The sequence below is a fragment of the Protopterus annectens genome, chromosome 10.part0 (genome assembly GCF_019279795.1).
Source record: "Protopterus annectens isolate FY-2018-M chromosome 10.part0, PAN1.0, whole genome shotgun sequence".
Classification (NCBI taxonomy): Eukaryota; Metazoa; Chordata; order Ceratodontiformes; family Protopteridae; genus Protopterus; species Protopterus annectens.
Window position 1 is genome coordinate 386,796,855 of NC_056744.1, and position 24,447 is coordinate 386,821,301.

At 43.3% G+C, this 24,447-nt stretch overlaps 1 protein-coding gene across 1 annotated transcript in view; it reads right to left on the reverse strand.

The window, feature by feature from the left end:
* The window catches only part of NIBAN1 (niban apoptosis regulator 1), a 2,689,070-nt gene that overhangs the window by 126,463 nt on the left and 2,538,160 nt on the right, over positions 1-24,447 (reverse strand). Inside the window, exon 12 of the mRNA XM_044085307.1 lies at positions 10,012-10,119. Within this exon, the coding sequence (XP_043941242.1) occupies positions 10,012-10,119 (108 nt within the window). The remainder of the gene's footprint in view (positions 1-10,011; positions 10,120-24,447) is intronic.

Here is a 24,447-nt window from a genome sequence, read left to right on the forward strand (position 1 = left end):
CAGAGGGGGAAACAATAATAACAGATACCTCCCTCATGGCAGAGGGGGACCGCAAAACCAGGGTGACAGAGAAACGTTCTCTGCCAAGCCCTTCCAGCATCCCTGAAGGGTTGCCCGACTGCTCACCTCTGGAGATAGTTGGGGGAAGACTTTCTCTGTACCCAAAAGCCTGCAAAATATAACAAGAGACAGATGGGTACTATCCATTATATCCTGAGGTTACAAAATCCCCTTCCATCAATCTCCCATAGAATCAAAAAAGCCCATTCCAGATGTTCCACCCAATCTAAGGGATCAAGCAGTCACAAGTTTCAAGACTGCTAGAAAAAAGAGCCATTCAAGAAGTCCCCGCAGACCAACTAGGATCTGGAACTTACACAAGATTCTTTTTAGTACCAAAAATGACAGGGGACTGGAGACCAATACTGGATCTCAGCAGATTGGACAAATCTGTACAAAAAAAAAAGTTCCGGATGGTGACACTGCAGTCCATTTTCCCTTTTCTGGGTCAGGACAATTGGATGTGCTCGATAGATCTTCAGGACTTGTACTACCATATCAAGATGGACAGATGCTCTAGGAGATTTCTTCGCTTCCAGGTAGGGGCCAGTCATTACCAGTTCAGAGCTCTGCCCTTTGGTCTCACCTCAGCTCCCAGGGTGTTCACCAAGTGAATGGCAGTAGTCACGGCTCACCTGAGGCGTCAAGGATTCCAGGTGTTTCCCTATCTAGACAACTGGCTCCTGACTGCTACCACCAGGCATCAACTCTTAGAGGCATGGGATTATACAATCACATCATGCACTCAACTAGGCATTACAGTAAATTTCGAAAAATCTGCCTTTTTGCCCAGCCAGTCTATCACATACATAGGAGCAGAATTAAACACAAAATAAATGTTTGCAAGATTACCACAGGAAAGAGTTTCCACTATTCGTCAACAAGTGTTAATTCTAATGCAGAGCAAAAGGATTCAAGTCAGATATGTCCTTCAAGCTCTAGGCTCCATGGCAGCTGTCATTCTTCTTGTCCCATTAGCGCGTTTCCACACGAGAATCCTTCAGTGACTTCTTTTCACGCAGTGGTCTTTCCAGGAACTACCCATGTCTCACATGATCCTGATCACAGAAACATGCAAAAGGCACCTTTCTTGGTGGATGGTCTCCCCACTAGTAATTCAGGGCAGAACTTTCATACAACCCCCCCCGGTAGCCACAGTGACCACAGACGCCTCCCTGATAGGGTGTGGGGGGGGCATTATTTAGGCATCACAGTCCAAGGCACTTGGCAACCTCACGAGTACCATCTGCATATCAATGTCCTAGAAATGAGAGTGGTACTCCTAGCGTTGCAAGCCCTTCAAGACTCTCTTCCTTCCGGGACCATTGCAATCCAAACGGACAACATGTCAGTGGTGTGGTATATCAGCAAACAGGGCGGGACCAGGTCTTACCCCTTGTGTCGAGAAGCACTCAGACTGTGGCAGTGGGCGATTTCCTCCCAATGTTTTCTGATAGCAACGCACATCCCTGGGAAATCCAATGCCATAGCGAACAGGCTCAGCAGAGCTATCCTCATGCCTCATGAGTGGTCTCTGAATCAGGAAGTTGCGGATCTTATCTTCCGCAAATGGGGACAGCCTTGCTGCAACCTATTTGCCACTCCTCTCAACAACAAATGCAACAGCTACTTCTCCCTACTTCCTCTTCCAGGTCATATACCCAGAGATGCTCTAGTCCACGAGTGGCCTCAGGGACTCCTTTACGCTTTCCCCCTTTTCCCCTAATTCCAAGACACATACAGAAAGCAAAATCGTTGGGTTGCAAAATGATCTTCATTGCCCCATATTGGCCTCGACAGATATGGTTCCCGTTCCTGCACCTCCACCTTCTGGATCAACCGTGGATTGTGGACCCAGTTCCAGATCTTCTGATTCATCAATCAGGCAGGTTGAACCAATCCCTTCAAACTCTCCAGCTCACAGCTTGATTACTCCACTTCCAACCTTAGCCAGGCTATCCAATATCTCCCCAGCAGTCCGTGATATTATTGTTTCCTCACATAAGTCTGCTACGAGGAAAACATATGCTAGTAAATGGAAATGGTTTTCTTACTGGGCAGAATCTAGAAATTTGGATCCTTTCTCAGCCCCAGTCCATGAAATTCTTGAATTTCTACCACAACTCTTTCAGTCTGGTGCGGCTTCCGCTACCATTAGAATCCAGCTAGCTGCCATTTCTAATTTTCATATCGGTATGTTTAATTCTAGCATAATGTCTCATAAGCTCTGCAAGGCCTTTATGAGAGGGACATCTCTTCTTAGACCCCCAGTTAGAGATCCTCCTCCTCCTTGGGATCTCAGTTTAGTTTTAGCTTCCTTAATTTTGCCTCCCTTTGAACCGGCAGCATCACGTTCCTTAAAATTTCTTACTTGGAAGACACTTTTTCTGGTTGCTATCACTTCAGCTAGACGTGTCTCAGAACTTCAAGCACTATGTGTTCGTCCTCCTTACCTAGTGTTTCACAAGGACAGAGGTTCTCTGAGGACCAATCCATCCTTTATTCCTAAAGTCTGCTCAGAGAACAATTTAAATCAATCCATAGATCTCCCAGTTTTATTTCCTAATCATACAACAAGGCAGAATACAAGCTCCACCAATTTGATGCGCACAGGCAATTGCGTTTTTACCTCCATAGAACTAAGGAACTAAGATAGTCAGACCAGTTATTTCTTTCTTATGCTTTCAACAAACAAGGCCTTCCAGTTTCTAAGGTGACCTTATCCAGATGGTTATCTGATACTATTGCCTTTATTTATCAGTTACAAAATAAAGAGCTACCAGCCAAACCAAAAGGTCATCCACTAGAGTATTAGCCACCTCTGTAGCTTTTCAGTCTAGGTTGCCCATAGACTCAATCTGTGCAGCTGCCACTTGGGCAAACCCTCACACTTTTATCTCTCATTACAAGCTGACACTGGGCATTCTGGGATAAGGGGTAGCCTCGAGCCAGTAAACAGCTCTCAAGCTATAGAAGATGGCCGAGTCGGAGCCGAGGATCGGCTCCGAACTCAATCAGCAAGAAGGAAGGCGAGATGAAGACAACTAACATGGAACGTTACGGTAGGTACATAACTTCTTTTCCCCATATACCTCATTAGGTCACTCCCAAAGGATAAAGACAGTGGGAAGGAGGGTGGGGAGTTGAGGCAGAATGAAAATGGACAACACAGATGGAACATTATGGTGAGTACATAACTTAAATATCTGATGTTGTCATTTTACATAACTTAAATATCTGATGTTGTCATTTTCATTCATTCCTCAATGTGTGGGACAGAGTCCACAGATATGACAATCTTGGGTGGTCCTCATGGAAAGATATTCTGGAGGACCATGGAGCCAAAGGCGGCCCTGTTCCTGGATATGATATCCAACTTGTAATGAGCAATAAAAGTATGGGAACTGGATCAAATGGCTGCAATACAAATGTCTTCAACTGAAGCTCTGGCCCAAAAAGTAGAAGATGTAGCCATGGATCTAGCTGAATGAGCATATGCAGATCTAGGTAAGGACAAACTTCTTAGAGAATAAACAAAGGAAATGTAATCTCTTATACATTTAGCTACGGTCACTTTAGATATTGGTTTTCCCAAATAAACTTATAAACAGACTGACTACTGCACTCATACATGTCAACAGTCTGGCTGTTCTCTCAAAATAGCACTGCTGCCTGCATGTGCTCAATATTTATATGCATGTGCTACATCTGGAAATGCTTCTTAAAGGTACATACACATGCGCTGATCTACAGTGTGGTTCCCTTTCCTGTTGCCTCATCTTCAAGTGCCATTTTGAGAGAACAGCCAGACTGTTAACATGTATAAGTACAGTAGTCAGTCTGCTTATAAGTTTAACTTACAAAGCCTCATTTCTGATATGTTTGTGTGTAATAAAGCTGCTTGAACAGAACCCATGAATGTTCGTCTGTTTTATCCTGACCAGACGAGTGACATGGTGTCAGAACTGGGATTAAAGGAGCAACTTCTTCAAGCCATGAGATACAGAGTTGACGGTGAAGGCAAACTAAGCAGGCTGAGTGAAAAAAAGGGCCAGAAATGAACATAAAGGTAAAGAAAACTGTGCAAATGATTTCTTTGGTAAAGAAAAGAAAATGGCGCATTTATAAGGCACAAAACATATTAGTAATCAAACGAGTAGCACAAAACATATTATTAGGCAAACAAAAGGCACAAACTGCATTATTAATTAAATGAAATGTTAGAAAACACGCTATTTGATAAAACTAACAGAACTAGTCATATGGGGCTCACAATTATCTTTGGTGTGCATAACAAGCATGTTTAGAGTAAAACGGGCACAAGAAAAGTATAATGAGCATGATAAGAGAGCAAAAGGGCAAAACAAGTACAAGAAAAGGGCAAATTAAGCTTAAAGAGGAAGGCGACTGCATACTTTTTAGTAAAAGACTGTGTTTGGGCACAAACTACTATTTCGCATTGACCGAAGCCATTCAAAGTATAACTAGAGTTGTTCGAAGTATCTCAGAGTGTGCAAAGTGTTTGCACAGTGTGTGCTTTATTACTGTGCAATTGTTTCAAAGAGTATGCTGTGTGCAAAGTACAGTTATATTGCAAAGTGCAGTCAAAGTACAGCCATTTTGAAAAGTTTCTTGTGCTGTGTGCATTTATTTGCAGAAAGCCACCATTTCAGAGTGTTTCTTGACCTGTACACAGTTATTTCGCAAAGCACAGCCATTTTGAAAGGTCTGATAAGGAATGATAAGACATTGCCTCTTGCAGGGAGAAGGTGTGGGGATTCGATGAGGATAAATACCTGACTCCTAAACCTGATAATGACACTGGGGTCGTGATAAGACTTGGTGTTGAAGTGGGCAGGCAATGAAAGATACTATGCCACTTAGGTGGAGGCATTCCCCTCCAAACACCATTGCAAATCCACCTAGCTAATATCAGCCCGGCACGTGTGAGGGGGTACGTTTTATACAGAAAACTGCAGTATGAAAATCCTCGCTTTTGCAGGATTGACCCAGTGAAGGATTATGTCTCAAGGATGTGGAGTCTCTGGTGAGAGAATACGCTGTACGGGAAGTGGGCAGTTGTTGTTGTTGTTGTGTCTTTCGGCTTTTCCCAGTTAGGCCGGCTCTGAGGCACAACCTTCAACGAAGGTACGCCCATTCACGCATGTCTCCACAAAGAAGCTGGCCTAAAAACAAGTAATTCATGCCACTAGATTTATAAGTGTTTTAGTGTTCTTTTAATTGTAATTTTTGATGTGTAGTACAGTATCCTGTTGCTGCAGTTATAAAATGAGTCATGTCTGTAAAATTATTCCTTTAAGACGATTTTACATGTGTTGTAAGCTGGCACAATGGCTCAGCTAAAAAATACACTTGTCTATGCAAAAAACAGCATTAATTCTGTTTCATAGTCCAATTTACAATACCTCAACACAGAACACAGAGTGTCTCACAACAGCATTAGCTGCATAAAATGAAACACCATGTTGTATTATACTGTATTGTTTTAGTAAATACTTTTAAAAATTAAGGGCAATGAAAAAAGAAATGTTTGTTCACAAAGACTGACACACATATGGGACTGTTTATTCAAATAGATGGTTAGCCACATAGATACACCAAGAGGTATAAATGTGGGAATGAAAAGTCACATTAAACCAGGTTTAGGGAGTTGAGGGATAATACACTGATGTGACCCAAGATACCCCTTCTAAGCATAGGTTCATAGGTAGGGACTAGGCTACTGGCCCTAGGGCACATACAAGCCCAGCCAAAAAGGTACCCTGGCTTTTGCCACCCAAGAAAATTATTTTCCTGTGCTACTGTCGAGCAGAGCCACAGAAGTGATCCCCGGGGTGAATTTCCTATTTCCCATCCAATCATCAAGATTTTTCTTGAAGACTGCTAATGAGGAACTTTGTTTGATATAGATAGGTAGTTTATTCCAGAGTATGGGAAGTCTCTGGGACAGGAATCTATGCCTCAGGCATGTTCTGTTTATTGTGGTGACAAGGTTTAGGTCCCTAGAGTGTGTAGCTCGGAGGGATTGGGATTTCTTTAAGTGCAGCATGTCCAACAGCTCTGGGTTTGACATAGCTTTGTATGTTAGGGAGAGATTACCTCTGAGTAGGCGATATGCGATGGAGTAAAGCTGGAGTTTTTTGAGACGGTCTGCATAGGGCATCTGTTTGAGGCCAGTAATCCTCTTTGTGAGGTATTTCTGTGGCCTTTCCAGTCGTTGTAGATGTCTTGTGAGGTACATACCAAAAGGGGCACTGTACTCTATAATGGGTCTAATGAGTGATGAGTAGAGGGGAACAATAACCTCTATTTTTCTGGATGAGAAACCTTTTGTGATGAGGTGTGCCACGTAGAAGGATTTCCTTACTACTGTGGCGATGTGATTATCAAAGGAGAGACTACTTTCCACCTGAGTCCCAAGGTCTCTTTATCATACATTTGGTGTTAAGTATACTACTGCCTATGTTGTAGTTCATGGGTACAGAGTTTTTACCAAAGAGGATGACAATGCACTTTTGGCATTGAGCTTGAGGTCATGGCTTTGACACAGGGTTGCCAGATTTCCAGCACCCTAGGTAGGGACAAAAAAAATGAAGAAGGTCTCTCACGGCAAGTGAAGACCATAAAAAAAAAAAAAAAAAAAAAAAAAAGGTCTTTAATTAATGAGCTCACTCAGTAGCTCTGCACTAAACACGGAGCTTCTCGTGTTAATGTATTGCAGTTCCGCATTCAACACAAGTAGCTTCGTGTTTAGCGATTTTTGATTGGCCCATATACCGGCATATGGGCCAATCCATCGCTAAACACGGAGCTTCTCGTGTTTAATGCGGAACACAAGAAGCTCCGTGTTTAGCAATTTTTGATTGGCCCGTATGCCAGGTATACGGGACAATCAAAAAAAAAAAAAAACAAACAAAGCGGAGGCTGGCCGGGACTCGGGATCAGGCTGCTGATCTTGGGACAGTCCCGCCCAAATAGGGACGTCTGGCAACCCTGCTTTGACACCAGGCATCTGTCTCAGTGAGGCCCTTTTGTAGGATGTCCACATCATTAGGAGTTTTGATTATGTCTCCTAGTTTGCAGTCATCTGTGAACTTCGTTAGCCAAAGACCTTCTGTGTTAACCTGTACTTCAGAGAAGTAGGTACCCAACAGGAGAGGACCCAGGACTGAACCCTGTGGTACTCCACTTGTCACTCGTCTGAAGTCAGATTTGGAGTCTGCTACTTTCACAGTGTGGGTTCTGTCAGTGAGCCAGTTGGCAACCCATCTTGTGACATAGGGATTTATACCTAGTTTAGTGAGTTTATCTACAATTCCAGAGTGCGGGATGGTGTTGAAAGTCTTGGCAAGATCTAGATAGGCTGTATGAACCACTCTACCCTCGCTATGGCTTTGGTGACTGCTTCAAAGAAGTCTATCAGGTTTAGGAGACATGATCTGCCTTTTACAAACCCGAACTGGGTGGGATTCAGAGTTTGGAGATTACCAATGTCTTTGTTTATAAGTCCCATAATGATGCCTTGCAGACCAGGCTCGTCAGGCTAATGGGGAGGTAGTTCCAGGGGTTCCTGGTGGCTCCCCCCTTGTGGAGTGGGATAACAGTCGCTGTGCGCCATTCAGCGGGCACAAAGCTTGAGGTGAGGCTATGACTGAACATGGTACTTAGGTGGGGTGCCAGTTTGTTTTGTAGTTCGTATAGAACATGGGATGTTGTCTGGTCCCATGACTGCTGTGTTCTTGGGTTTGGAGAGTGTGTTTTTTACCTGTGCAGCCATGATTACAGGAACTTTGCATTCTTCTGATACAGACATGGGCCCTTTAGGAGGTGAGACGGGGATAAAGTTAGCACTGAACCTATCTGCCAGGATGCTGGCAATATCAGTTGGGTATGTATATTTAGTGCCATTGTGCTGTAACTCAGAGTAGATCTGAGTGTTACCATTGAGATTCTTGACATAGCTATAGAATTCTTTGTGGCTGTCTTTAGAATCAGTGGTGATTTTGTTTTCGTAACTAGCTTTGGAGGATTTTATTAGGGATCGCAGCTTCTTACTGAGGCTGACCAGGGAGCTCCTCCACTCATGGGATTTTACTCTCTTTTGCAACAGTTTCTTCCTTCTGTTGTACAGTTTGTTTATGGCAGGGGATCACCAGATTGACATCCTTTTTTTGGAGGATAGCATCTTGGTTCTGTTTGGGATAGCACGATCCATGCACTCGTGTAAGTACATCAAGAAAAGAGGAGTGGGAATCCTAGGGCATGGTGGGGGATCTGTAGCAAGCTACAATTTGGATTGCAGTTTTGCCCAGAATTAGTTGCACTTGGATAACCTCGGATGCATTATGCTGAGCAACTAGCCTGGAGGTGTGGATATCCTTAATGAATATGGACACACCTCCGCCTTTGGTGTTCCAGTCCAGGTTACATGGCTGAAAACTGTGGTATAAGTTATAGCCTGGTAGTGCAGGGGTGCTCTCTGGAGCCTTGAACCAGGTCTAAGTCACTGCACAGATATCGATGTTCTCCATTTTAAGGAGTGTCTTGAGTGAGTGCATTTTGAGATTTAGACTTCTAGCATTGAGTAGCATCACCCTCAGTTTTTGCTTGCCTGTTCCTGTTACGGTGGTGAATTTGTCATTTGAACCTTGCCTAAAAAAGGCGCTATAGGGGCGGCAAGAACCTTAGCCAGTATCCGGAATCCCAGGGGTGACAGGTGCAGGCCATCTCTGGCAAAGCATCGTGGTCTGTCGACCATGTCATCCCAGGCAGACAGATACTGGATTCCTTTAGAATGACACCAGAAGCTTAGCCAATTGTTGAAGTCAATCATTTTGTCCTTGTACTGCGGTATCATTCTGGGTGATGGCAGAATGCTACTCAGGGCTAGGGTCATACCTGCCTGGGCTACAAGATCAAAGAGCTCTTCCATGTCTCTTTTCATGTCGTCCAGGCAGGTATGGTATGTGGGGCCTTTCAGTGGGAAAGTTACATGGGGAGAGGTGGAAGTAAGCAGCTAATGTACTTTCACTTATCACAAAGTGAGGAATGTAGCAAATTTCAGGAGGTTGTGCAAAGCCTGCTGGAAAATCAAGCAATAAGTGCACACATAGGGCACAACAGGAAGTAATATAGTTTGTCATGGAGTGCTTGAGTGGTTATAGTGCATAAGATCAAAAGCCACTTCAGCAGCATCCCAATTCAGGGAAAGTTTGAAAAAAAAAATAAACAAATGATTGCTCTGCCCCTCCATCCTGCCTATGCACGAGGCTTTGTGCCCTGCACATCTTACTTAATATAACCTTCTCTGAGATCTCACACCCTTCAGGGAAGTTATTCATTTTTGATTACATGGGGCCTAATTGAAGTAGGTCTCAATTAATCATCTACTTACTGCTCAGGCTGTCGGGACAGGACCTAGCAGGTATGTGGAAAGATGCTCCTTTATTTGACCTCAAACTATACACATTCCTCTGCACTTGCTGCCCACCAGAAGAACAGAACAGTATGGAAGAAGAAATAAATCCTAGAACACCATATAACAGCTAGCTAGGTGCCAGCTCTAGCCTCCTCCCACTGCCTGACATAAAGATGAAGATGCTGATAAAGCAGTCCCCCTGGAAAGGGAATATATTCTCATGGATTAATGATGGGAGCTAAGGCATAATAGGACAAGGTGCATTTAGTGCTACATATTCAAAGAAGATAGTTACAAAAAAAACCCACAGGGCATCTTTATCATAACCTCCCTCACAGTTGTAACAATATGCAAAGTAGGCTGGCCTATTGCTTTCTCTCCATGTTGTAACAATATGCAGATTACACACGTCTACTGCTTCTCTCCATTCCCCTGCCCCCAGCTGTAACAATATGCAGATTAGACAGACCTATTCTTCATCATCAACAGCAATCACTTTCTAGGTCACTTACAGGCTTACAGCTTAAGGCAAGTGTCTTCTGCATTGTGGGTAGTGTAATCAGAAGTAAGGCCTCTTGGAACAACTTCTTCCGAATGGTACTGCTGTCATAATCATATTGCTGCCAAAATAAATAAATAAGTTGTTAGACAAATGTCTACTTAGAGAAATGACAATGCTCTTAAATGTATTGACAAAATGCTGTCATTTATCATGCGACAGTCTTTTTTTTCAGCTTTTAAGGATTTCACTGAAACATAACAGCTCAACATTAAAACAACTTTAAAACATCACTTCAACAATAGTTCATATTTATTACAGATAGGCCTGAGAATAGCAGCTCACACAAACATTATAAAACCAGAAATTCTGAAAGGAATCTGGTTCTTACTGTGGCAGCAACTAGCAAATCTCTTCCATTTACCAACATAAGATTTCCCTGTAGCAGGTTTCTTAGCCTCCTTTAATGCCTGCTGCACATACTCAGATACAGGGTACCTAAAAGGAATCAGAATTGAATCATCCAGGCAATCAGTTGTAGTTGTATCAGACTGGGATGTAGCAAACATCCCTTGTCTTGTGTGAGTAGATCGAATCTGTGAGGAAGCTTGTGGTAATTGCTTCTGGACATTTCCAAAAGAAGGAGAACCATTGTTGCCTGGGCCAGAACAAAAGAGAGTCACCACAATGATCTTTGAGGAGTACTTTTAAGTCTTCAGAATGACCCTGGATAGTATTGGAAGGGAAAAGCGAGGAGGAAAATTCTTGTCCTAGGAAAATAAAAATGCAACTGTCTTCCAGGCCTTTTTGCATGGATTACTGGAACAGAATTTTGCCAACAAATTGTTGTGAGCAGAGGCAAGAAGATCTATTTTGAGGTGTTCCCCACAATTAGATAAAATCATGAAAACCTTCTAATTCAGTTTCCATTTGTGAGGGTTTGTCCTTGTCCTGCACAACTTGTCTGCCACACAGTTTGCTCTGAAAGAAAGTAAGATGCCTGCAGATCGAGTCTGTGCTGAAAAGCTATATCACAGGCTACCTTTGCTAGCCTGCACAGAGGGTAAGATCTGGTTCCATTTATGAGGGTCTGCCCTGGTCCTACTCAGCTTATCTGCCGCACAATTGTTTATGTACCATATCAGTGTAGTGATGTCAATAAACACCTGTAAATATATAAAAATGAACAAGCACAGGAATCTGTCTAGTTCCAACCTCACGAACACGAATGTTGAGGAAAAAATAAAAAACAGAAAAACGAGTAGTCTTAAAACTTCGTTGATGAGCTCAGTCACAATAATTTCCAGAAATCATGAAACCCAGGTAGTGTTCCAAAGCAACAACCTTTATTCATCACAATCAAGAAATCCTCAGTAACACAAATCAGAAATACTTTACAATGCTAAACATATCAGCTTTTATACATTAAGAAGCAGGTGTGGGAAATATATGTATTGTTTAATTTTAAACCAGCCTATTCCAGGCAAACAATATAAACAGGGCTGTAAAAGTGCATTTAAGAACAGCAAGTAGCCACCCCCACACACTACTACTAATTAGATCAAACTAAATCCTAGTTAAGGAAAACACTACTTGTCTATTTGCAACCCACATTCCAAAATCAGGTATTAAGAAAAAGCATAACATACATACAAAAAGACTGACTTTTAACTAAAATCGCTTTCAGCTACTAATGCAATAAAGCCATCATCAGGTCTGTGACAAGAACTAAAATCATATACATAGGTATAAGTAAAAAGAGCTAACTAGATAGATACAAGAAAAAACACAAACATAGCTATCTAACCATAAACATTATCTAATTAGAACACTATAGATATAAATATATATCTATCTAATAATATCTAATAAGCATCCATCCATATGTATTTGTGTGCATAAAAACTAAGTTATTTACAGCTCAGAAAAAAAGGTCACTGCTTTGCAGTTGAGAGAAAGAAAAACATCTGTCATGACAGTTTTCATGTTTACAGCCCCCAAAAAATGTTTATACAATGTAAACCAGTAGAAAAAGAATCACACAAAATACAAAAAACAGTGGATGAAGTAAACTGTAATGTGTAAAGGTATGCAGGTTGAGTGCATGAGTGAGCAACAGTATGCTAAATGGGGAAATTATACCAAAACTTTATGGTAACAATGGCATGAAAAAAATGTGTGTTTTGAATCTACCATTTAAATCTCTGGTGGGATGCAAGAGTGAATTAAATCTAATCAAATCAGAATTGACGTTAACGTAATTAAACATATATATATATATATATATATATATATATATATATATATATATATATATATCTATCTATCTATATATGTGTGTGTGTATATATATATATATATATATATATATATATATATATATATATATATATATATATATACACAGATAGATATACATACACACATTCATATGTTTGGTATCTTTAATACATAAAAATATTTTTTCACAAATTCCCTACAAAACTTTACAGATTGTGTGGCAGCTTATGTAAATTCAACACACTTAATAGAGCAACAGTAGTTAAGTCCTGGTTTTCTCAATTAATTTAATTTCAACTGCCAGCATAATTCTTTTTTTCTCCAAAACACCACTGACGTCCCCTTCAAGCTCATCCATCTCCACACAGTCCAGAATGACAAATTTAAAACCAGAATGTCTGGGGTGTTCTAACAAGTGTTTGGATAAGGGGTTCCTCTGGCATTTATGTCTGACGTCAGAAAGAAGACCTGAAATCCTCCTTTTCAATTTATTTATAGTCTTACCCACATAAAATGCAGGGCAATCATTACACTTGACCCTATACACAATTTTTTCAGCATTGTAGTTTCACCATCTTTTGAAGACAGGGGCACTCAAATGAGTCACACTCCATCGAGTAATCACAGAAAGTGCAGTTAGTTGGCCCACAGATTTTAGTGCTCGTCTTCCTGGTGTTCCTTAATTTTCTTTTCCACATAGCTCCATATGCTTCTGATCTTTTTATTTATAAAAGTAAGGTGTTCTCCTAAAACCCCTGCAAACTGCTGATTGTCAGTGAGGAAGGCCCGGTTCTCCTTAATAATGGCTTTAATTGTATTGAAATCATAGGTGTAAGTTAGAATATAACTATCCTTCATCATCTTCTTTTAGCTGTTCCTGTTAAATGTCGCCACAGCAGATCACCTGTTTTCATTTCTTCCTGTCCTCTGCATCTTGCTCTGTCACACCAACCACCTGCATGTCCTCTCTCACCACATCCATAAACCTTATCTTAGGCCTTCCTCTTTTCCTGTTACCTGGTAGCTTCATCCTTAGCATCTTTTTCCCAATATACTCTGCATCCCTCCTCAGCACATGTCCAAACCAACGTAATCGTGCCTCTCTGGCTTTGCCTCCAAACCTTCCAACCTGGGCTGAACCTCTAATATACTTATTCCTAATTCTGTCCACCCTCGTCACACCCAGTGCAAATCTTAACATCTTTAATTATGCCACATCCAGCTCAAACTCCTGCCTTTTTGTCAATGCCACTGTCTCCAACTCATATAACATAGCTGGTCTCACTACCCTCTTGTAGACCTTCCCTTTCACTCTTACAGGTACTCGTCTGTCACAAATCACTCCTGACACTCTTCTCCACCCACTCCATCCTGCCTGTACTCTCTTCTTCACCTTCTCTTCCACACTCACTGTTACTCTGAACTATTGACCCCAAGTATTTAAACTCATCCACCTTCGCCACCTCTACTCCTTGCATCCTCACCATTCCTCTATCCTCCCTCTCATTCACACACATATAATTTGTCTTAGTCCTGCTGACCTTCATTCCTCTTCTCTCTAGAGCATATCTCCATCTCTACAGGGTCTCCTCCACCTGTTCCCTACTCTCACTACAGATCACAATGTCATCTGCAAACATCATAGTCCACGGGGACTCCTGTCTGATCTCGTCTGTCAACCTGTCCATCACCATTGCAAATAAGATGTAACCCCACCTCCACCTTAAACGCATCTGTCACTCCCACCGCAGACCTCACTGCTGTCACACTACCCTCGTACATATCCTGTACCACTCTTACATACTTTTCTGACACTCCTGACTTCCTCATACAATACCACAACTCCTCTCTAGGCATCCTGTCATATGCTTTCTTTAAGTCTACAAAAACACAATGCAACTCCTTCTGACATTCTCTGTACTTCTCCAACAACACTCTCAGAGCAAAGATTGCATCTGTAGTGCTCTTTCCTGGCATGAAACCATACTGCTGATCACTAATCATCACGTCCCTTCTTAACCTTGCTTCCACTACTCTTTCCCATAATGTCATGCTGTGACCGATCAATTTTATTCCTCTGTTGTTACTACAGCTCTGCACATCACCCTTATTCTTAAAAATCGGTACCAAGACACTTTTTCTCCATTCCTCTGGCATCCTCTCACTTCCCACAATTTCATTAAACAATCTGGTTAAAAACTTCACTGCCATTTCACCTGAACACCTCCATGCTTCCACAGGTATGTCATCTGGGCCAACAGCCTTTCCATTCTTCATTCTCTTCATAGCTATCCTTACTTCCTCCTTGCTAATCCATTGTACTTCATGATTTACTATCCCTACATCATCCAACCTTCTCTCCCTCTCATTCTCTTCATTCATCAACCCCTCAAAGTACTCTTTCCATCTCCTCAACACACTCTCCTCGCTTGTATGTTTCCCCTTATTATCCTTTATCACCTTTACCTGCTGCACATCTTTCGTAACTCGGTCCCTCTGTCTAGCCAATCGGTACAGGTCCTTTTCCCCCTCCTTAGTGTCCAACCTTTCATACAACTCTTCATATGCCTTATCCTTAGCCTTCGCCACCTCTCTCTTTGCCATGCACCTCATCTCCTTATACTCCTGTCTACTTTCTTCATCTCTCTGACAATCCCACTTCTTCTTTGCCAACCTCTTTCTCTGTATACTCTCCTGTACTTCCTCATTCCACCACCATGTCTCCTTGTCGTCCTTCCTCTGTCCAGATGTGATATCAAGCACCTTTCTAGCCATCTCCCTTACTAGCACTGCTGTAGTTACCCAGATATTTGGTAACTCTTCACTGCCACCCAGAAGTTATGTCTTACCATAATGTTCCATCTGTGTTGTCGATCTTCACATATCCTTGACAGTGGGTTCAGTTCCAAACCTTGGAACTGACTCAGCCATTATTCTAGCTTGTGCCTTCCAAAAACTCTCGAGCTCAGCTCTACCCATAATGCTCCTCACCAAATTACGTCAGATCAAGTTTTCATAAAATAGTGACACAACCACCATATGTAAAGACAGAGATGAGAGGCCTTATCTGAATCCACTGAAGAGGGCCTACATCACAAAAGAAGTGTGATCCACCATAAAAACTAGAATACAGGGGAAAGGAGGGCGGGTATGTCAAGGATATGAGAAGATCAACAACACAGATGGAACGTTATGGTAAGATATAACTTCTTTATCTAATATGGTCAATCTTCATATAGTCCTTGACAGTGGGACAGAATCCCCAGCTACCTGAATCTTGGGAGGTCTCACAGAAGAATATTCCTGAGGACCATCAAGCCACAGCAAGCGCTTCCCCTAGAAGTCAGATCCAATAATAAAGGCATGTGGAGAAGCCCATGTAGTCACTGAGCAAATATTGTCTAAGGAAACCCTGGAATGACAAACTGCAGATGCAGCTACTGCTCTGGTGGCATGTACCTTAATAGGCTTTTGTAGCGGTACATCCCTCTTGTTATAGACAAAGGTAATACAGTCCTTTAGCCACTTAGCCAGAGTAACTTTGGAAACTGGTTTCCCTCTTGCCAAGGAAGAAAATGAAACAAACAATTGATATGATTTTTCTGAATTCTTTTGTCCTGTGCAAATAGAAATGGAGTTGTCTTCAAACATCCCATAACTGAAGGTAACATTCACCTTTGTTAGAAAAATTTGGGATGAAGACAAGAAGTTGGATAGTCTGGTTCAGATTAGTTTTGGAAACTACTTTAGGCAAAAAGGAAGGGTTAGTTCTCAAAGAAACACTGTCTTCATGAAAGATTATATAAGGAGTTTACAGGATAAATCCTGAATCTCTGAAATTCTCCTAGCTGAGGTGATGGCCACCAGAAATAAGGGAAGGTTTGGATGGAATGCTTGCAACGCTAACAGCACTGCCCTCATCTCTAGAACACTGATATGCAAACTGGCCTCCAAATGGGACCGAGTGCCTTGGACTGTTTTCCCGAGATAACCAGAAGCACAGAAACCTTCTGGGCTGTTTGTCCATCTTTATATGGTAATATATGTCCTGAAGATCTACATCCAATCGTCTTTTCCCAAAAACGGAAGAATAGACTGAACTGTGATTACCTGAAATTTGGTCTGCCAAACTGATTTGTTCAGCCTTCTGAGATCCAAGATTGCTCTCCAATCCCCTGTCTTCTTTGGCACTAAAAAGAACCTTGAATAAATTCCGGATCCTATGTGGTCTGGTCGGACTGCTTGGATTACTCTTTTGTCGAGAGTTTTTGAATTTCCAAGACTGCTGCTCCCCTGTGACTGGGTGGAACATCTGGGATTTTGGTTACAGCATTTGACTGCACTAAAAAGGGGACATTGTATCCTCCGATTATACTCCTCAGCACCCAAAGGTCCATTGTTATCCTTGGCCGGACATCTTGGTGCATGGATAATTGCCCCCCGACTGCCTCCAGTCGATCAGGCCTCCTTTCAGGAATGCTGTTAGGAGTTCACAGAGAAAGAATCTCTGGAACACTGATTCTGCAGGTCACCTCTGCCTCTTCCTCAGAGACTTCCATTATTACTTCCTCCTCTGCCCAGGGAGAAGTCATTGTCATGTGAATCTCGGAAAGGCCCTTTGAACTTTTTGAACCATAGCCCCCCACTCCACTGGTTCCTGGAATGAGGCTGGTGGGGAGTGGAAAAGCGTATGCCTAAGGAAGAAAGTCTTTCCATCTTTCTCACATCTGGCTAGAGTCTCTTTAACTTTGGGACCAAATAGGGATGTTCCATCAAACAGAGCATTGACAAAAGAAGACTTAAATGGCTCCACAAACTCACATAAGCGCATCCAGGCATGTCTTCTGATGGCTATGTCTGAACTCACTGCTCTCATCATCCCTTCGGCAGCATGTGCAATTAGCCACACGGACGAGTTAGAGATCGATTCTTGGGTGACAAGCTGAGAAGTCACTTGTCTTGAACTCCTTCAGTGACTGCTCCTGATGGAGTGTCTGCCAGTTCTTTAATCAGATCCCTCTGCAACCTAGTGAAATGTGCCATGTAATTCAAGGACCTAAGTGTGAAGGTCGATGAAGTGTATATGCACTTCACAAAGCTATCTATAGTCCTAGATTCCTTATGAGGAGGATGGATAGTGGAGCTTTCGTCGGCAAGATTTTCATTCGTGTTTCACTGTTGCAGTCATCACATTTGGGTTATCCTGCCAGGAGCAGCCCTCAGTCGGCCCGAATACCAGAGGCTTAGTATTTCTGCATCGGTTGCTGTTGTTCCAGGACTGACGTCAATCGTCAGTGGTATAAAATCAGGCAACCAACACCATTACATCAGTCATTCTTGCCAAGGAGCTCGAAGCAGAAGCAGTTCACATGAGTGCCGGTCAGCTGCTATGTGAGTTTTCGTTTCTGAATTGAAGTTGAAGTCTTCTAAAGCTAAGTACCCTTTTGGGGATCCTTTTTTCTTGCTCTAACCGATGTCAGAAAAAGTTAACAACTGTCTCACCTGTGGAAAGCAAATACCACATTGAGACTTACATTCTTACTGCATCACCTGTTTAGGCCCAAACCACGAAGTCCCCCGCTGTCGCTTTTGTGCTTTGTTCAATGCTAGAACTATATGTCATTGGGCCCTTATTGTAGCTAGACATTTTCGCTCTCAGTCCTCAAATTCCAATATGGCTTCGGTAAGCCATCTGACTACTGATCTTCTGAAAAAACATAAGGATAAAGACAGAGACAGACCGCACAGGTCCAAAACTGCCGCCGACGCTTCCGTTAAGCTAGTCGTCAGTTCTCGGTCCTCAGTGAGGCGCTTTCGCAGATCCTGATGCCTGTTTCTGTGGATTCCCAGGCCGCTACCGAGACCCTTTCAGAGTCCAGTATGCCGCGAGACTCTTCTTCAACTAAGGATCCTGCAGATGTCTCTACCATAGATGGGTCCGGAGCCACTGAGCAGACACCGGCTTCTGAGGAAGTACTTCGCACTACCGATACTCAACACAGACCAACGACATATTTCGTGTCTTCAGTTCTTTCTAAAGCTACCGAGTTTCTAAGGCCTAGGGTACGAACCACACCCAAAAAAACGAAGACCCAAGCTCAGACACCTGCTTCCTTGCCTTAGTCTCAAATGCTTAAAATGGCAGAAGACCTTATTATGCTTATTAGGGGAAGCCAGGCTACCCCTTCCAAAAGAAAAAGAGACTTGTCCCCAGTAGTTTTATCTGAACAGGAGTTTGATGACTTTGATGCATGTGAATATGAAGATATGCAACCCCTCTCTGCTTAAGAGGATTCTGATGCAGAGGAATCCATTCCTTCTGCCTCTCCACCAGAGGAATTCCCATTTGGGGAACCCTACATACTTTAAGGGAGCATTTCCAATGGGAATGCCAGGACTATCTTCAGTCAAAAAAGAGACTCAGAGAATTCTTAGATCTACCACAGCACAGACCTTTGGCTATTCCTCCTGTCCTGGATGTTGTGGATGATGTTTTTATGGAAACTCTCATACCAATGCTACCTTGTCTAAGGAAAGATTTTCTTTGGTGGGCAGCAGGATGCAACCACAACAAGGGACTTCCCTTCTCAAAACCCTATGCCACCCAGACCATCACCACAGATGCATCAAACTATGCCTAGGGTGCATACCTGGACAGCAGATGCATTCAGGGCCACTGGAGCCCAAATCAAATACATCTGCACATCAACCAAAAAGACATGCTAGCTGTTTAGCACACCCTGACAGCTTTCAGACCCCTACTGATCAAAACAGACAACACTACAGTGATGTGGTATATCAACAAGCAGGAAGGGACTCACTCTTATCCTCTCTGGAGGCACCATGGCCCTTTGGCACACAGCCTCATCCATGCAACTACACCTGCTAGCACAATTCCTGCCAGGCTCTCTAAACTCTCTGGCAGAAAACGTAAGCAGAAACCTGCTAGACCCACACGAATGGCAACTAGACCACAAAACCTTCACCCTTGTAACCCAGAAATGGGGCACCCCGAAGGTCGACCTCTTTGCCTCCCACTCCAATCATCAGCTCAGCAAATTCTGCACCAGGGAACCTCACAGCAAGGCCTAGAAAGTGGACGCTCTATCCTTCCAGTGGGTAAAAGTCATGCATTCCCAATTGCAGACCCTCAACCTGGCAGTCTGACTTACTCCGTGACCTCTCCTCAAGCTGCCAGCCTAAGCAAACAAGTCTTAGATGTTATACGTGAGGCCAGATGCCCCTGCACTAGAAAATCTTATGCTGATAAGTGGAAAATGTTTTGCACCTGGATCCAGGCTAAAAGAGCTGTAACGGCACAGCCCTCCCTACCTCTCATCCTGGATTACCTGGCAAACTTTTAGTTATGTACTCACCATAACTTCAGATGTTTGGGATCCATCTCACCTACATTCTGACTGATGGGGATCGGCTCCGACTCAGCACGCTTATGCCAACTAGTTTGTCCGCATACATGCACACATGCACGCACTGCTTATATAACATTGCCAGATGAAACAAGATAAAAACAGTAGAACTCAAACCGTTCAATCTCTTCTGATCTCCAAGGCAGGGGGAAGGTGGGTGGGGGGAATGTTAGGCGAGATGGATCCCAAAATCCTCTAGCCTACATTCTGACTGATGGGACAGCGTCCCTAGCACCTGAATCCTGGGTGGCTCACTGGAAAACACTCCTGTACCCGTGAACCAAAATGATGCTAAGCCCTTTAGATGCCACATCCAATTTATAGTGGGAAATGAAAGGGTAGCCATAGCTCTGGTAGAGTGAGCTTTGATAGATGTTGTAAGTTGCTTATTTGAAGAGGAATAAGCCTGAGTTATGCAATCTCTAATCCATTTGGAAATAGTAGCTTTAGTGATGGTTTATTTATTATCTGAAAAGGACACAAACAATTGGTCTGTTTCTCTAATTTGTTGTGTGAACATCCAATTTATGCAAAGTGTATTCCTTCATTTGAAAATTTTGGAAAGAAAACTGGTAGCTCTAGAGATTGTTGGAGACAGAGACTAGAACAAACTTTTGGAACAAAAGATGGATTAGGCCTAAGTGATACTCTATCCTTGGTTTGATAGATAGGGCTTGAAGTTCTGAAACTCTTCTTGCAGAGGTAATTGCAACTAAGAAGGCAGTTTTCCAAGACAGATATTTCAACTCATACAATTTCTTAGTGGTGGGTTTGTGGGCTGAAGATAAAATATGAATAACTGGATGACTTTGGGTGAGTCAAAAGAACCTTTTGCACTTTGTGTTTTGTGGTGTGGTTGGACTGCCATTCCCCACACCCTCATGGCCTCTCTGCAAAGGGATTGTAGTGACCATTCGAATTTGGACTTCATGACGGCCGGACTGGTTTTTTTTGCTTTGTCAAAAAAATGGGTCTCAGGGTCCCCTGTCTTGGCACAAAAAAAAGAACCTTGAGTTCGGATCCGATCTCTGGTCTGTGGGGACGGTTGGCGGCAATTTTGACTGGACTGGGTGGGTGGTTTTTTTTTTGGTGGGGTGGGGGTGTTGAAGGGATGGGTGGTGTGCTCCAGCCAATAATCAAACCCATCTCCTCTGAGTAATAGACTCCCAGGCTTTTTAGGTGCTTGGCAAAGCGGCAGGCTGGCCCGAAGGCAACAGCCCGGCAATCCCACCTCATGAAGTGTGGGAGGCTGAAGAACCCACGAAAAAGGACGCGGTCTCCAGTGGTGGGGGCCTCTGTCGCCTCTGGGGCGTCTTCCTGAAACTGTGGGAGAAAGGAACTTGAACCATCCCTTCTTCTCTTTTTAGCCTGCAGGATGGGAAAGGGAAGTGGATGGAATAACGTGCTCACGGCAGAAAAGTTTTGGGACAGGAAGGGGAGCTCGTGAAGGAAGGCCTCCTTGGCCTCAGCAGCCAATATTTCCCATTGTGCACTTGCGCCTGTGCCTGCCCTGTGCCTGCCGCTCTACACTACCACCCCTTGATGTATAGAAGCCAGGCCTGTGGAGTTAGAAATGTCAGATGAAGGCAGCCTGAGAGAGCTAACAAGCCTGCTAGCTACTCCAAGGTAGGTTACACAAGGAGAGGAGTCTGAGCTCCTTGACCCAGATCCCTCTGTAGTCTGTGAAACCCTCGTTGCCTTGTAATCCTCTCCTTTCAATGCCGTGAGACATCATCCCGGGGCGACTTTGGGGACCCCTCCATCATCAAGATCAAAATATTTTTTTTCTTTCTCTCTCTGGAGGACCTCGAGAAAAAGCGACACCGCGTTGCAGGACTCCTGCAAATGTTTAGTAAACACACTGACTAACACTATGAATTTTCTGTTCTTCTGTTCTTCTTCTTTGCTTTTTTAAGGACTAAGGACTAACACACACAACTAACCATAATATAAATAAAATAACAGGAATTGTAAGCAAAAACGGACGGGGAGGGCCCTTCACACGATGGGACCTCTAGTGTCAAAAACACAGTCACTACACAAATGTTTACCCAATGAAAAACTCATTCAAGCACAAAAACCACTAGAGCTGTTAAAACAGCTTTTGTTTAATTTAAAGAAAACCCTGACACTACTACACAAGGGTCTATCCTTCTCCAAGACCTAAAGGAATCAAAGCAACTTTAGCTAAGAATCCCACCCCCTCAGATAGGGATTCCTGAGCATTAGACAGATGGGGTAAAAAAGTATACAACTCTGCTACTCTTGCTATTAGAGTATTAAATTGTCAGTTCCACATGCTGAAATATCAGCAGCATACCATGGAACTCCTCAAAAAAATATCTTCTTTTCCTGCTTGTGCAAAAAATAAAGAATTACAAGAGTTAATGTATTCTGCAAGTCAAGTAACTAAGCACACCTAACAATGTGGTTTTGATGCCCTAGAAGCATCTTGCAGGGCAGCAGTCACTGGTTATGTCCTTAGAAGGCAGGCTTGGCTTAAGGAACAGACCTTGCCAGACCATGTCAAATCCAAATTATTGGACGCACCCTTGAACAAAGACAACTTATTTGACACCAAGGCAGAAGAGGTCTTAAAAAAGATGGAAGAAAAAGCTAAATCTATGCAGACAGTTTAACACTTCTTACAGGTCCAGCCTCCGAGGTTCAGTAGGCATTGCCCTTCCAAGTACCGGTCCTTTCCTGCCCCTCCAGGCCAGCTCAGCCCAGACCCAGGGGAAGCAGACTCCCCAGCCAGCAGCCCCAGGGAATGCAGAGATCTAAGCAATGGAGTCCCTCCTCTTCAAAACCAGGGAGTGCAAAGCCACCCCCTTATGGTAAGACCTCACACTGACTTTTCACTTTCCATCCCTTACCTCTGCCCACCTGCTTGTGCCCCTAGGAGGAAAACTCTCCTTCCATGCAAGCAACTGGGCCACCATTACCAATGACTGATGGTCCACAACATAGTGTCCCAGGGATACAAATATTTCTGCACTCTGCCAAACGCAAAAGGGTTCCCAGATCTTTCTCCAAACTAGTGGGCAGAGGCCAAAAAGCAAGTCCTTTCCCTGCTCTCCATGAGGGCAATACAGCATGTTCCTACAGAGCAGATAGGCCAAGGTTTCTACTCCAGACTCTTCCTGGTATCTAGAAAAGAGGGCACATGGTGCCCTATCCTTGATCTATCCATTCTAAACACCTTTCTGGTGATACCAAAATTCAAAATGCTCACCCTCCAGCAGCTTCTAACAATGCTTTACAAGGATGCTTGGTTAGCCACCCTAGACCTAAAAGAGGCTTACCTACACATCCCAGTCAGGGAATCATGCAGGAAATACCTATGTTTCAGGGCAGGATTTATGCACTTTCAGTTCTCTGAGCTTCCCTTTGGCTTATCCACTGCTCCCAGAGTTTTCACAAAATGCCTGGCTCCTGCCATTGCTTTTTGCAGACAAAGAAATATTCAGATTTACCCCTACTTAGACAACTGCTTGATTCAGGCAGACAGTCAGGAAAAGCTGCTACAGCACCTGACTTTTGTAAAGGACATACTGACCTCCCTGGGGTATACTATCAAAGAAAAGAAATCAAAACTAGTCCCCAAACAAAAAAATTGTATTCCTGGGAGCAAGCCTGGACACAGATGGCGTTCCTTACTCCAGAAAATCAAGCCTACCTGACAGGCAACTTCTCTCAACTAGCCACCAGAACCCAGTTATCTGCAAGGAAAATCCTGCAAGCTGTAGGGTTCATGGCCTCCTGCATCCTACTCATTCCATATGCCAGATTGCATATGAGGAAACTACAATGGTACCTAAAAAGCCTTTGGTGTCAACACTCGCAAGACCTGGAAACCAGGACTGCAACAGTGAATACACTCGAACATCTAAATTTATGGTAACTGTACACAACTGTACTATGTTCTTCGTGTTTCACTGTTGCAGTCATCACACCAGGGACATCCTGGAGGCTGCAACATGGACATCTGTTCATACCTTCACCAAGCATTACCACCCGCCTATCTTTGCCAAATCCAAGGCAGGCTTTGCCACTGCAGTCTTGCAGGGCATCCTAGCCAGCCCCCAGTCTTCTTGACTGCCTCTACCCTTTTCTTCAGCTTTGGGAGTCAACCCAAATATGATGACTGCAACAGTGAAACACGAAGAACATAGTACACTTGTGTACACTTACCATAAATGTAGATGTTAGAGTGTACTCACTGTTGCAGTCCTGTTTTCCCTCCCTCCCTCCCCCTTGTCTCTCTCTCTCTCTCTTCCTCTCTCCTTACAGGGAATTTTTTCATATTTACTTTCTACTGGTGGTGTTCTTCCACCATGACCTAGCTCCCTATTTGGGAGCTCCTGACAGGGCAAGAAAAACTGATGTAATGGTGTTGGCTGCCTGATTTTATACCACTGACGACCTGACTTTAGTCCTGGAGCGACAGCAACTGACGCAGAAATACTAAGTCTCTGGTATTCGGGCTGACTGAGGGCTACCCCTGGCAGGATAACCCAAATGTGATGACTGCAACAGTGAATACACTTGAACATCTACATTTATGGTAAGTGTACACAACTGTACTTTCCTTCTTAGTGGTTGCCACTGCCACCATGCCATCTACTGGAATTCCCTTAGCCCAGTGTTGTTGATGCTTAGGGGCTGACAGTATGCGGTCTAATAATTCATGACTGGTCACACCCCTCAAAAGCAAAAGGTATAGGAAATGGAACACCCCC